The sequence below is a fragment of the Microtus ochrogaster genome, chromosome 15 (assembly GCF_000317375.1).
Source record: "Microtus ochrogaster isolate Prairie Vole_2 chromosome 15, MicOch1.0, whole genome shotgun sequence".
NCBI classification, from domain to species: domain Eukaryota; kingdom Metazoa; phylum Chordata; class Mammalia; order Rodentia; family Cricetidae; genus Microtus; species Microtus ochrogaster.
Genome location: NC_022017.1, coordinates 15,602,516 through 15,616,355, shown reverse-complemented (window position 1 = coordinate 15,616,355; position 13,840 = coordinate 15,602,516). Strand labels below are relative to the sequence as shown.

The 13,840-nt window shown below is 49.6% G+C and overlaps 1 protein-coding gene across 1 annotated transcript in view; it reads left to right on the top strand.

The window, feature by feature from the left end:
- The window catches only part of Csf2rb (colony stimulating factor 2 receptor beta common subunit), a 25,211-nt gene that overhangs the window by 5,024 nt on the left and 6,347 nt on the right, over window positions 1-13,840 (top strand). The window contains exons 3-10 of the mRNA XM_005354251.2: window positions 5,067-5,242; window positions 6,333-6,456; window positions 7,900-8,087; window positions 9,632-9,789; window positions 9,866-10,034; window positions 10,513-10,648; window positions 10,755-10,912; window positions 13,208-13,347. Coding sequence (XP_005354308.1) covers window positions 5,155-5,242; window positions 6,333-6,456; window positions 7,900-8,087; window positions 9,632-9,789; window positions 9,866-10,034; window positions 10,513-10,648; window positions 10,755-10,912; window positions 13,208-13,347 — 1,161 coding nt within the window. The 5' untranslated portion in view covers window positions 5,067-5,154. The remainder of the gene's footprint in view (window positions 1-5,066; window positions 5,243-6,332; window positions 6,457-7,899; window positions 8,088-9,631; window positions 9,790-9,865; window positions 10,035-10,512; window positions 10,649-10,754; window positions 10,913-13,207; window positions 13,348-13,840) is intronic.

Here is a 13,840-nt window from a genome sequence, read left to right as displayed (position 1 = left end):
TTTTTTTTTTTTTTTTTTTTGCTTTATCTACAGTTACTTTTCTCTTTGCAAATCCAGCATGCCTCTTCTCTCCCATTTCTTGGGATTCAGAATCAGCTCATCCAGGGCATGAAACATCTTTCTGTATCCTTCATTTCCCTTGCACTGAGCTTCAGGATTATTCTCAGCATAACCGACCCCTGGAGACAGAGGTGGGACTTTCTCTGATACCCACCTTGACTCAGAGGGGAGCCATGCAATTCCCTCTGGCTCTGACACTGCCCTGGCTTTCAGGGGGACAAACTCAGGTCATCAGAATGGTTTGCACGTTAACCATTTGATAGTCCTGTAAACGGGCTCTTGCCTCTTGGCTGGCGCTGCACTGAGTAGGCTTCTTAGCGTCTCCCCTTCCCTTGTCAAATGCTCCATATGTGGCCACCATGCACTCTCCTTTAACAAATCTGTATCCAAATGGCTTGTGAAATGGCTTTTGTGGGGGGTAAATTTCCGATGGCTGTCCCTCTCACCAAAAATTATATTTCTTGCCGGGCGGTGGTGGCGCACGCCTTTAATCCCAGCACTCGGGAGGCAGAGGCAGGCGGATCTCTGTGAGTTCGAGACCAGCCTGGTCTACAGAGCTAGTTCCAGGACAGGCTCCAAAGCCACAGAGAAACCCTGTCTTGAAAAACCAAAAAAAAAAAATTATATTTCTTCATAAGCTTAGAAATTAGAGCATAGAAACACGTCTGTCCCCCACTTTCTCCTCAGTTCTCCTGTCTCTACACTTACCCTTCACCCTCAGTGACTTCTAACCCTTACTTGTTTCGTTTTGTTTAGAAAGAGTCTCACTGTGTTGCCCAGGCTAGCCCCAGACTCCTAGTCTGAAATAAAGCTGCCACAGCCTCCCTAGTAGCTGGGATTGATGCCCACACAAGGCCTTGACTCAATCCTTACCTGTCAATCACCCCTCCTCATTTATATTTGACACAGGCACTGGCCTTAACTAGCATGTTCTGCCCTCATGAAGCCAGTTTTCAGTTCTCCTCCACCCCAGCCCCATAGCCACCGCCCATCTTCGTCATCTGGCGTTGCCCTGGCCACAGATGTGTGCTAACTTGTGTTTCATGTGGTGGCAGTTCTTCCCTGCGTAACTGGTTTCTCTGTTCCGATACAGCACCTATCTTGCTTGGAATCTGTCTTCCCTTTTTAAAAAATGCTAGAATAACTTTTTTCAGGAAATATCTGAAAATTCTTGCTGGCCTTCATGGAACCAAAAACACTTCGGTTGCCCCTTGAACATCAAGGAGAACTTGGTCTTTTTAAATTTTTTTAGTATTGTTTATATGGGGCAGGGCACACATGGACCCCAGCCGGCATGGAGGTCAGGGAATAATTTTCTGGGCTCATTTCTCTCCACTGTGGAATCTGGGACTTGAACTCACATCGACAGGCTTATGCAAATACTTTTACCTGCTACAGCTCCCTGCCTCCTCGGTGTGTGGTTAGAAACCAGGGCTCTCCTGAGAAATTGTTTGCCAACATGACCTTTATCCTGCTGGAAGCAGCCTGCTGTTCGTTTCCTTCTGGAAGCTTCTCTAGGATTACCCTTCTCTCCTTGAAAGACTGAATGTTCGCCTTAGCGCATAAGTGAATGACATGTTATCATGGGGGATCTTGGAAGTTTGAACTCAGTCTCTGTCCCTTATTCGGCAGCCTCCTTCTTGAATCAAGTTTCTCGCCCTTGTTTCTTGGTTAGTGGACTGCCATCGCCTTTAAATCCAGTGGGTGCTTCCAGGTGCATTTTAGATGCATATAGAAAGTCTCATGAATAGCGCTTAATTCCCCAGGTGTCCAGCTTCCCCTCACATAAGGAGACCCCAGAGTGGACCTCAGGCTGTGGTAGTCACTCTAAAGTGGTTCTCTTCCTATCGCACCTTCCTTGCTTGTGGCTTCCATCCTTTCCTGAGGATCCAAAATGGCTGCTGGAGTTGTTCCAGACATCACTTCTGAGATAGGGGTTAGAGAAAGAAAGAAAGAAAGAAAGAAAGAAAGAAAGAAAGAAAGAAAGAAAGAAAGAAAGGAAGGAAGGAAGGAAGGAAGGAAGGAAGGAGGGAAGGAAGGAAGGAAGGAAGAAAGAAAAGAAGGAAGGGGAAAACAGACCTCTTCCCATGCAAGCCCATGCCTTTCCAGTGGCCTCTGGGCAAGGTACACATAGGGCTTCCACTCCCATCTCCTTGGACAGCCTTTCGTCATGTGACCATGCCTAGTAGCAGGAGAGAGTGAGGAGTGTTACCTTTTATGCTGTGTGAAGTGGGCCCAAGAAGATAAGGGACAGCTAGACAGCTGGCACTGTGAGCCACATGTGTCCCTGATTCTCTGCCCTCTGCTTGGTTTACTCTACAGAGCTTTCATGGTGTCTCAGACGGTGTCCCCTGCCTTGTCCATGTCCTAGTCTTTGCCCACCAACCTCAGTCAGGTGCTTGTCTGTGGTGTCCGTTCTGTGATCTGACCCATCATTGCATGGACTTTTCCAAAATCCTGGCTCTCTATCTTCTGACATTTTATTTTGACAGCAGCAGGCTGGGTTCGAATGGCTCTCGGCTCTGCAGTAACTAAGGGTGCAGGCGCAGAGCCTCAACGTTTGCTGTCCATGGGCTCTGTCTGGTCAATAAGAGAAGGTCAGCATCTGCCTTGGAGCAGACACAGGACATGTCCATCACCGCCAATCAGGAAATACAACCTCTCAGGGAAGCATGGGTAGAGAGGGAGAGTCCTGAGCCACAGCTGGGCTCGGTTCCAGCCTGTCTCTCACAGCTGTGGCATCTTGGACCCGTCACTCATCCCTAAACCATTTCCTGTCGGTAAGGACTCTAACAGCTGCCTTCACCAAGATGTACCAATTTTTGCAAAGCTCTGCACACACTTCCTGGCTGACGGTGGGCATTAAACCTCCGTCAGGTACTGACAGAATTCTCTGGGCTTGTTTAAATGTTCCACTCATGTTCTTAGATGACACTGCTCTGTTGTCCGTTACAGTCCATCAGGGTGACTTGTTCTCCATGACTTGAAGTGTTAGGGACTGAATGTCCATGTCCCCCAAAACTCTTATGTTGAAACCCCATGCCCAATGAGAGGGTACTAGAGATGGGGCCTTGGGGAGTGATGGGGTCTCAGGAGTGAGCCCTTATGGGGGATTGGTGCTCTTATATTAGACATCCCAGGAAGCTCTCTTGATGCTTCCTCTATGGTGATAGCAGTGAGAAGCCCTAGAGGAACAGGCTTCGTCAGACTTCAAACCTGAGTGTACCTTGGACTCTCCATGTTCCAGAACTTCAAGAAATAAATGTCTGTGGTTTTTATGAACTGCCCTATCAGTGGTGGTCAGCGTCAGCAATCCTCCCAGATTAAAACATTGGTATATCTTCTTTTTTCCACATTGTCCTTTGCTCAATGGCTCTGGTGGTTTTATGGGAAGCTGGGCTTCAAAACACCTTCGTCACTCTGTCTCTGAATCCTTTGATTACGTCTAAGCTTAGACAGCTCAAGAGTGCAGCAGCAACGGTTTGATGTGGTTGCACCCTTAGAGTGTAACTTCTTAGCCTCTCGCTTGGGGAGGGGTGTGAGGCAGAGGTTTGGGATTTGTGTGTGTTGTTGTTATTCAGTCATATAATCATTTTCAAATGGAGTGTTCCATCATTTTACACTGTTTACTGATCCCTCTCCCATTTAAATAGTGCATGCTGGGGTAAAATAACACTTGTTCCTGTCAAGGTATCCATTGACTAGATAGGTAGATGATTGATATGTCAGAGACTGGCAATGTTAGAGATAGATAGATCTATAGATAGATAGGGAGATAGATCTATAGATAGATAGGTAAGTAGGTAGATAGATGATAGAAATAAATCTATAGACAGACTAATGATAGATGGATAGATAGATCTATAGACAGGCAGACAGACAGTCAGACAGATGATAGATGAATAGATAGAAGTAGATAATGGATAGATGAATATATATATAGGTAGATAAACTATTAGATAGATGATAGATAGATAGATAGATAGATAGATAGATAGATTGATTGATCTATAGATAGATAGGTAGATGATAGAAATAAATATATAGACATACAGATGATAGATGGATAGATAGATGGAGCTATAGACAGACAAACAGACAGACAGATAGATAGATGATAGAAATAAATCTAGACAGACAGACAGATGATAGATGAATAGATAGAAATAGATGATGGATAGATGGATATATAGATAGGTAGATAAATTATTACATAGATGATAGATAGATAGATAGATAGATAGATGATTCATGTATGAGTAGACAGACATAGTTATATGATACATGCACATGGATGGATAGAAAAATTGGCAGATGTGTACATACAAAAATGGAATATGGGTAGATAGATGGATAATTTATAGATACATAGGTAGACAGATGCACTGATAGGCAGATAATAGATGGAAAGATAGGTCTGTGTATCTTGGCAGAAGTTTCAAATGGCCTTGTTGGAGAAGGAGACACATACAGAGGCTCCGCATCTGGTACTTCCCAGGTGAACGTAATGAAAATGAGGAAATCCCCAGGCTTCGGGGAAAGGGGAACTGGGAAGAAGAAGGGCCTGTGGGACAACTGAGGGTAAATGGAGCAGAGGTGGGGAGAGCACCAGGCTCTGCATGTACTAGAGAACAAGTGTGTGTGTGTGTGTGTGTGCGTGTGTGTGAGTGTGTGTCTGTGTGTGTGTCTGTGTGCGCTTACTCATATGTGGGGCCTGGTTCAAGTGAAGCACCAGCTCACTTCCATCTCTGGGCACTGCCCCATTGTCCAAGGGGGACCTGCTGTCTCAGAGGCCATAAGTTCTATATCTCTGCATGATCATGCTTTAGGCCAAAAAAGACCTAAGGAAAGGGAACAGTCCCAAATACCACACATCAGGGCCTCTCATTTGGATTCTGGTCACTTGATATCAGCAAATTACTGGGCAGCTCTCAGACTACAGACCCTTCTGCAGTCTCAGAGTAAAGAATCATAGACTTGTAACATGAGTGTGGCCCAACCCCCAGCCAGGCAATGAGACAGGACCCCAGGACAATGAGGATGTCACCCTGCCCATAACTACAGCCCGCCTGTGCAGTCACCTAAAGTCCCAGAATGGACCAGCAGATGGCACTGACCTGGAGCCTGCTCTACATGGTCCTGCTGGCTCTCTGCTGGAAGCCTGGTGTGACAGAGGCACAAGGTAAGTCTGAAGGCCCATTCCCTTTTCACCCCTTAGTTGAGTCTGACAGGAACCACACCCACCATATCCCCAGTGGCCCCCAGACCCCCAGCAGCTCCATCCACTGGATACAGCTTTGTCTTCCTGTCTCTCTTGCACCCTCCCTTTTCTCCCTCAGGACTTCCCTGGGCCTCTCTCTTCCCTCTTCTCCATCTTTCTGCTCATCCTTGCCTGGCCCTGGGGCATCCAGCCCAATGGTGTCCCTCTGCACCCATATTGATCAATGTCGCCCCCAAAGCCCAGCCTCCAGTGAGCCAGCATCATCTCTGCCCCTCCACAGACACTCTACTCCTCTGAGGACTTCAGGTCCCCCTAACCCTTCCTTCTGGGGGCTCTGGCCTAAGGCTCTCTCTCCACAGTAGGTCTAGCCCTTGTCTCTACTCAGAAGCCCTGTGGGATAGTCTAGAGTTTTCCGAGGCTGGAAGACTGTCCTCAGTGCCCCTGAGACCTCCTCTGTGACAATGTGGAAGTCACATTCCCTTTACCAAGCCCAGGTTCAGAGGACAAGACTCAGATGATCAGGACCCTGGGTAGGGAGGTGACAGCTACATGTCAGGCCCTGCTGTATCTGTCCTGCCAAGTGACACCACAGAGAACAGAGCCGACCTGGGTGATGCTCTCAGGGAGGCCTGTACAGCACAGGACACGCAGTCACAGCTGAGAATCCGCTGGCATCTCATGTTCCTGGAGAAGAGGAATGTCCCCAGCACAGCCCACCAGGCTCAGGGCCCTCCATCTATCTGCCCTCCTGGGTGGGCCTCAGCAGGAAGCTGGAGGTGCTGTTGCTTAAAAGAGTTGTGGGATTTAGGGCCTCATGGTGCACACATTTAACCCAGCACTCAGGAGACACAGGCAGGAGGATCTTCGTGAGCTCGAGGCCAGCCTGGTCTGCATAGCAAGTTTTAGGACCATCCAGTTACACAGAAAGACCCTGCCCCCAAAATAAAAACAAAACAAAAAAGGCAAGCAAGCAAACAAACAAAAAAGCAGAGTTGTGGGGACAGGGGACACCAGGAGGAGAGACTGTGACTCGCCTGCTTCTCGTTGTCAGACACCATCCCTCTGCAGACTCTAAGGTGCTACAATGACTACACCAGCCGCATCATCTGTAGCTGGGCTGACCTGGAGGATGCCCAGGGCCTCATTAACATGACCCTCTATCGCAATCCGGGAAAGTGAGTACCACTGGGTCCACTGGTATTGAAGCCCAAGGACCTTGCTGCCACCAACAGCCCTCCTGCCCCTGTATCACCAATGATGTGCTCCCACCATCCCCAGTCACCTTATGTATGTGCCACCCAACACCTGAAGTGGTGTCTGCAGCACCAGGCCTCTCCTGCACTGAGCATCCTGTCCCCCTCTCTCCTCTGCCCCTACCACAGCCCCCTTCTAGGGGACTCAGTTCCTCATGCCTTTCCCATATTTCTTGTCTGAATGCACTCACCTAGGATGTGGCTGTCTCCAAGGAATCCAAAGTGTACCTATCACTCAGAAATACCCCAAATCAAATGGCCAAGCCTGGGCCCTCGACTCCCAACCCTTCCAGGATGACCTCCTTGTAGTTTATCTCCACTTGCCTCCCAGCCGCCACCCTCACCCTTTCTAGTCCAATGCTAAAAGCCAAATTCTTCTCTTGCCTTCATCTCCACACGTCACTTCAGTTACTGGGAGGAAATGGTAGCGTGCTACTGACTGAGAGGTTTTGCTTAAAATGTCTTTTAGCTCCTTTCCTGCTTCTCAGTGAACACTATTGAGTTTGTCTCTGGAGGAGGCGCAGGTCTGACCAGCTCAGACACCACCACCATCCAAACTACTTATGATCACCAGGACGGTTCTCTGTCCTTATCCTGTCACTGTGTCTGTCCATCCTAAGTCTTTCCCTTACTCAGTAAATCCTTCGAATCCTGCACCAAAACAAGTCCCCACTTCCCTCACTCATAAATTCCTGTGTGAACACTATTAACAAACACAGGGAAACCTACATTCCTTGTGGCAGGACTCACGACTGTGTAGCCTGCAGCATGGAAGTCCAAACTCAAGAACAATTTGTTAGGTCTGGAAAGAACTGACAGACAATTGTTCAAACTAAAGATCCAGGAAAGGAGTTGCCAGATTCTTCCCTGGTTTGACATCACAAGTGTAGGACTTCTTTCTATAAGGACATGGGGAGAGGGTACTATGGTCTCAGGTGGGCTTTGGGACAGTTAGCAAGCAGTCATAAGTTTCAGCACGATCTGAGTTTTAGATGCACGTACTAAGATGATGTAAAGGTGACTCGGTCATTGGCTGTCCTGGGTGCTGCACATCCAGAGAGATATTACAAATCTGTAAGGTTTTTGTGTGTTTTGTGCATGTGTTTCCATGCCTGTGTTTCTCTGTTTCTTTGTCTGTCTCTGTCTCTCTGTCTCTGTCTCTCTCTGTCTCTGTCTCTCTCTGTCTCTGTCTCTCTCTGTCTCTGTCTCTCTCTGTCTCTGTCTCTGTCTCTCTCTCTCTCTCTCTCTCTCTGTGTGTGTGTGTGTGTGTGTGTGTGTGTGTGTGTGTGTGTGTTGTTCACTACCAGATACTTACCTTGGATCAATGCAAGCATGAAGACACAGCTAATGAATGTTCACTGACAGGGACTATCCAGTGTCCTGCAGCCTCAGTGATGACCTAGTCTGGTCAGAGTGCCCGTCTGCCCACCGTTGTGTGCCCAGAAGATGTGTCATCGCCTATACAGGCTTCAGTATGACAGATGAAGACTACTACTCATTCCAACCAGATCGGGATGTGAGCATCCAGCTCGTCGTCCCATTGGCCCAGCATGGTGAGCAGTGGGGCTCCTGCCTGGGCAGGGGGTGCAAGAGTGGACAGGTTCCTGGAGGAGGGTTGGAGTGAGTGTCTCCCAGGTTGAGAGACCCTGATCTGATGTTAGAACAGATGTGATATGACCACTCTGCCTGAGGTTCCCCCTGTCCTAGCTGCTTCAACTGCTTACCAAGCCCTCAAACTCTCCTCTGTAGGGACAATGACTGTGACTCCTGTAGGACTTTCAGGTGACAGAGTCACTTTCAGGTGACTCTGGTCCCCTTGTCTTGCCTCATGGCTGCAACACCTTGCTCCATGACTGAGGCTCCCAGACCCACAGAAGCCCCAAAGTGCCAGTGCTGGGCAGCAGGGATGGCTGTGACAGGTCACACTGCCATGCATTGTCCATGCATCTGATTCAGAGCCAGGCTCCTCACCACCCTCAGGACTAAGAGTGTGCATCGGGTCCACAGGACCCATGCTGCAGCATGGTCTTAGGTGGAGCCAAGGATCGTCTGTGAGGTTTTCTTGGGGACTATAACAGACATGTCACCAGCATTTCAGACTAAAGGAGAATCTGAGGTTTGTATGGTTACTCTAAACCTGAGAAGTCAGGGTCGTGGGGAACACTGTGGGTCTTTTTGCCCACAAACATTGCTAGGTTGATAGCTGTTGTAAGTGAGTGCCTTGGTGTCTGAAAGAGTCCCTCCTCCTGGGAGCTCAGAGCATCAGCCTGAGGAAGTTAGGAAGCTCATAGAAGTCGGTTGCCATATGCAGGGGATGAAGGCAAAGGGATCAGGCAATCAGGAAGGGCTTCCCAGGGGGAATGAAGGAACTTTGCCACTGAGTCCTTGGTTTAGGCAGAACACAGAGTCAGAAGAAATTCTTAGGAAAGCACATGTGCAAAGGCTGATTAGTGGGGGGGGGGTGGATTCTGGAGAGAGTGTGGCATGCTGGAAAACTTGGCCATGTGTATTCTACAAGAAACATCAAGTTCCAAAGGTTGAACAATGGCAGGGAGAACATGAGAAACAGGCAGCTGCATCTCAAGCCTTGAAATAGGGAATGGGATAAGAAAAAGCAAACTTGCCCTAGTGTGACAAGGAAGGGATGGGAGTGACAATGAATGGCCAGACAAGGGAGGGACACGGGGTTCTGTCTGGGGACAGGAGTACAAGAAAGTCACCAGGGGAGATGACACTTACCCTGGGGAAAGACAACAGGAGGCCCCTGAGCTGTGCAGAGGGTGGGTAACAGGAGAGAGGGCAGAGGTGGCTCTCAGCGCCCTCTGCTGGAATGAAGGCCCAGTACACAGCAGAGCAGGAAGAGGCCCCATTTAATTGAATGTTCAGGCCCTGGAAGGCACAATTGCTGTCAAATCTGGTCCCCAAGTTTTCAGGTCCCAGGCCTGAAGCTGCAGAGTAAGGGTCCTGAAGCTCTTTCTCGTGACCATCAGCTGATGGTGTGAGCACTGAACCTGGGCCCAAGTGGTACCCAGAAGGCCAGGCTGCCCTCAGGTGCCCAGCATGCAACCATAGAAACCCTCTGCTTCCTCCCCTGCAGTGCAGCCCCCACCTCCTAAGGACATCCGCATCAGCCCCTCTGGGGATCACTTCCTGCTGAAGTGGAACTGGACACTTGGAGATGCCCAGGTCCCCTGGCTGTCACAGGAGGATGTAGAGTTTGAGGTGGCTTACAAGAGGCTTCAGGACACCTGGGAGGTAGGTCCCTGAGTCATCTGTGCCCAGCCTGGTGGGATGGCCGAGAAGGCTACTTCTTCAGCTCCCCTCTCCACAGGATGCTCCCAGACTCAACACCAGTGACTTGTGGGTCTCCCTGGCGTCAAAGCTGTTTCTACCCAGCAATATTTATGTGGCCCGTGTGCGCACTCGGCTGTCCCTAGGCTCAAGCTTGTCTGGAAAGCCCAGCAGATGGAGCCCTGGGGTGCAATGGAACTCCCAGCCAGGTAATGGGGCCTGTGGGAAGTGCTCCTCGTAGGGGACCAGACACTGGAGACAGTCTACCCGAGGCTCCAACTTCTGCCCAACGTTGCCATGGACACCTCCCACCAGCCCCCTGTCCCCAGCCCTCTATCTGGTCACTCCATTTCACACAACCTTAGCTTTATGGCCCCAACTGTGTCTATAATGGCAGTGACAGTCATGACAGCAACAGCAGCAGCAGGGGCCCTTGTATTAACAATGCTGGACTGTACGTAGGGTCACCTATGTCCCTGTGTTCATGCTAACACTCAACATTCAGACTGGTCCCCTCTCCCAAGATGGAGCAGAGGTATCTGGGTCTGTCCAGGCTGGGGGCACACAGAAGGCAGGCCAGGGCAGAGTTAAGCTGAGGTCCACAGCCAGGTCTCTAGGAGTCACCTAGTGTCCCAGTCTAGGGAGTGAGTGATGCTGCAGTGGCTGAGGGGCAATGTGTTCCCACAGGGGACAAGGCCCAGCCTCAGAACCTGCAGTGCTTCTTCGATGGCATCCAGTCCCTCAGCTGCTCCTGGGAGGTGTGGAACCAGGTGGCCAGCTCTGTTTCCTTTGGGCTCTTTTACCGCCCCAGTCCGGCTGCTCCGTGAGTGTCGCCTCTCCATGCTGCCCTGCTTCTTCTTATCTCTCTGAGGTCTTAGCCTGATCTCTCTTCCCCTGCCCCTGCTCTCAGCTCTATTTTGCTTCCCCAGGGAGAAGGAATGCTCGCCGGTGGTGAAGGAGCTGCAGGACAGCCTCTGCTCGCGCTACCACTGCAATCTAACCGTGTCCAACCCCAGCGCACACAGCCAGTATGCAGTCTCTGTTAAACTGCGGAAACAAGGGAAGTTCATCAAGAGTTCTGATCACAGTGAGTTTGCCATGCTCTGCATGGGTTCCCAGGGCTATGGGTTCTATAGGGCTATTGGGTCCATTGTATATCCCGAAAAAATATAGGGACGACTATGGCACCTTTGTGTCTGTCACTTCCAAAGATTTTCAGACCAGTGAGTCACGGTGACACAATGAATACTCTGGAATTACAAATGTGTCTGATTAGGTAAGAGTGATTGATGAACAAGCATGAGGACCTGAGTTCAAATCCCAGCACCCACATAAAAGTTTGAGTGTGCTCATATGCACCTGGTAAGAGATGGAAGGATTGTTGGGGCTTTTTGGCTACTGACATGGATCCAGAGTTAGTGAGAGAACCTGTCTTAAGGGAATAGCACACAGAGAAAAGACAGGAAACGACTTTCTTTGACTTCTGCACACCTATGTATAGGCACCCATATCCACACGTAGGCTTATGCAACTGAGAAATGGAGAGGCAGAGACAGAAAGACAGAGAGATGGGGAGAGAGAGGAACCAGGGACACCTCAGCCCACTTGTACCTCATCTGCTCTGCAGATGACACTTGTCATTGCTCAAGAGTAGCACTTGAATCCTGCTCCCTCCTCCCCTCCTGCTTCCACTCAGCCACACACTTGTCTCTCTCTGGGACCGCCATCCTTAACTCTCCTCTCCCTCTGAGGTTTCCAACTAATGTTCTCACTCCCAAACTCTGCTCTAGGTTTTACTTTTGTGCCAGGGCAGGAGTGTGTGCCAGCAGATGGCTTCCTTATAGATCCATGTCACACCTTCCTGGCACATGGCACATGAAACAAGGAAGGTTTTTCATCCTTCCAGTAATGCGTGCCACCTTTGGCAGACAACCTCTTACCACCTGAGTTCATACCCAGCAGTTTCTCTTGGTGTCTTCCTTCCAGGAAAAAAGATTCCTCTTGCTCAAGAGAGCCCTTCCATGTGCTATAGTCATCCACGTTACTTTTGTTAAATTTCTCTGAAATCATCAAGTTGTGAATCTTCTGATGGGGAGAGAGAAGCCCAGAGTGACTGAGGGGCTTCATTTGAGCTTCCCAGCTCTCTGAGAATGTGCATCAGGGCTACATGAGAAAGCCTGAACACATGGTTGTGTCTCAGCTTGTGGTCTGCTGGCCAAGTGTGCAGGATTATCACCAAGGGTCTTTCAGATTGGACTCAGTGTGGTGGGAAGACAGTCATCTGAGTATATCTGAAGGCCTAATTCAGCTGGTGTGTGTGTATGGGGGGACTTTTAGAATAACAAGGATTTACTAGCCCATCCTGCCTTCAGGCAACTCCCATGGTTACTGAAGCCACAAAGGGAAGTGGCTGTCATAGGACAGTGGAGACACAAACTCTTTACTGCTCAGTTTTTATCTGTACTCAATCAGGGGCTCAGTTTCCCCGTGTGTAAAATGGGGGAAGTTAGAGCACCTCGCAGGGGAAGTGGGAAAGCAGAGAAATCAATTTCCCACAAAGTGACTGTGTTGCCCAGGAACTCAAACAGTCCATGTACCTAGACAGGGAGTCATGGGTTGCTGATTTTCCTCCCTGTAACCCAACACTAGCAGAAGCACCAGGCTTTGGGCCACCTCATCACTGTGGCTTATCTCAGCCACTCCCCCAGGGAGGGACATTGCAGTTCAGTAATGTTGGGTGTTCATCTTAGAAACTTTTCTATTGTTGTGACATGACATCATAATCAAGGCACTACATAAAAGAGAGTGTTTCCTTTGGGTTAATGGTTTCAGAGGTCAAAGTTCATGATGGCAGAGCAGGGCGAGCTGGCACCAGGGGCAGAACCTGGAGAAGCACCTTCAGCACACCTGGTTTGTTTAGATGGTTAGTTGATTTTTCAAGACAGGGTTCCTCTGTGGAGTCCTAGCTATCAAGAACCTAGTTTTGTAGTCCAGGCTGGCCTCGAAATCACATAAATCTGTCTGCCTCTGTGTTCCCAGTGCTGGAACTAGAAGCACGCACCACCACACACACATCTTGAACCAAAAGCTAGTGGCAGAGTGCACATCAAAGTCCTTCCACCCAGTGACACACCTGCTCCATCAAGGCTACACCTCCTAATCCTTCCCAAAGAGTTCCACCAACTGAAGACCAAGTATCCAGATATATGGGCCTATGAGGGCAGCATTCTCATCCAAACCCCACAGAGTTCTAAGGAGTCAAAATGACAGGGGATTGGGGAGATAGGTCCAGGAAGAGAGTAGCTAGGACCAGCTTGGTTATGGGGAACACACGATTGGAGAGAGGATACCCTGACATTCTCTGAAACTATCCCCCCTGCAGTCCAGATGCATCCTCCCAGCCTCAAAGTGACCAAGGATGGAGACAGCTACAACCTGCGCTGGGAAACTAAGAAACTCTTATATTCTCACATCCAACACAAATTCCAGGTCCAGTACAAGAAGAAGCTGGACAGCTGGGAGGTGAGGACCAGGACCCAGGGGTAGTGGGGGACAGGGAGGCAAGGAAAGAGAGGACACCAAAGGGACCTGTATTTCCTGGAGTCTACCACGACCTTAGTACCCACACTGTCAAAAGGCAAGAGTTCCATTTCTTGATGAAGGGTTCAGGCTCAGAGACATGACAGGTCCCGTGACCAGCACTGCTCTTGAGCTGAGGAGGCAGAGACAGAGCGGGATAGCAGAGGTGCCTAGAATGAAGGTTTCAGTGATGACTAAGCCTGGGTGTATTTCCTCCCCGGAACCAGATCAGCCAATGTTGTAGCTGTTGAGGCCCAAGCTAGTGCTTAGAGTAGGTCCTGCCAAGCACACATGCCATATGCAGAGCCTGGCACCTACATGCAGAGTGGGGCTCCACAGACCCCAAAGCAGGACTTCTCAGAAAGGGAACAGGGAAACTGAGATGTAAGAGTGGGTCACCCCCACCTCCTCCACCACCTCTTCCACCTCCACCTCC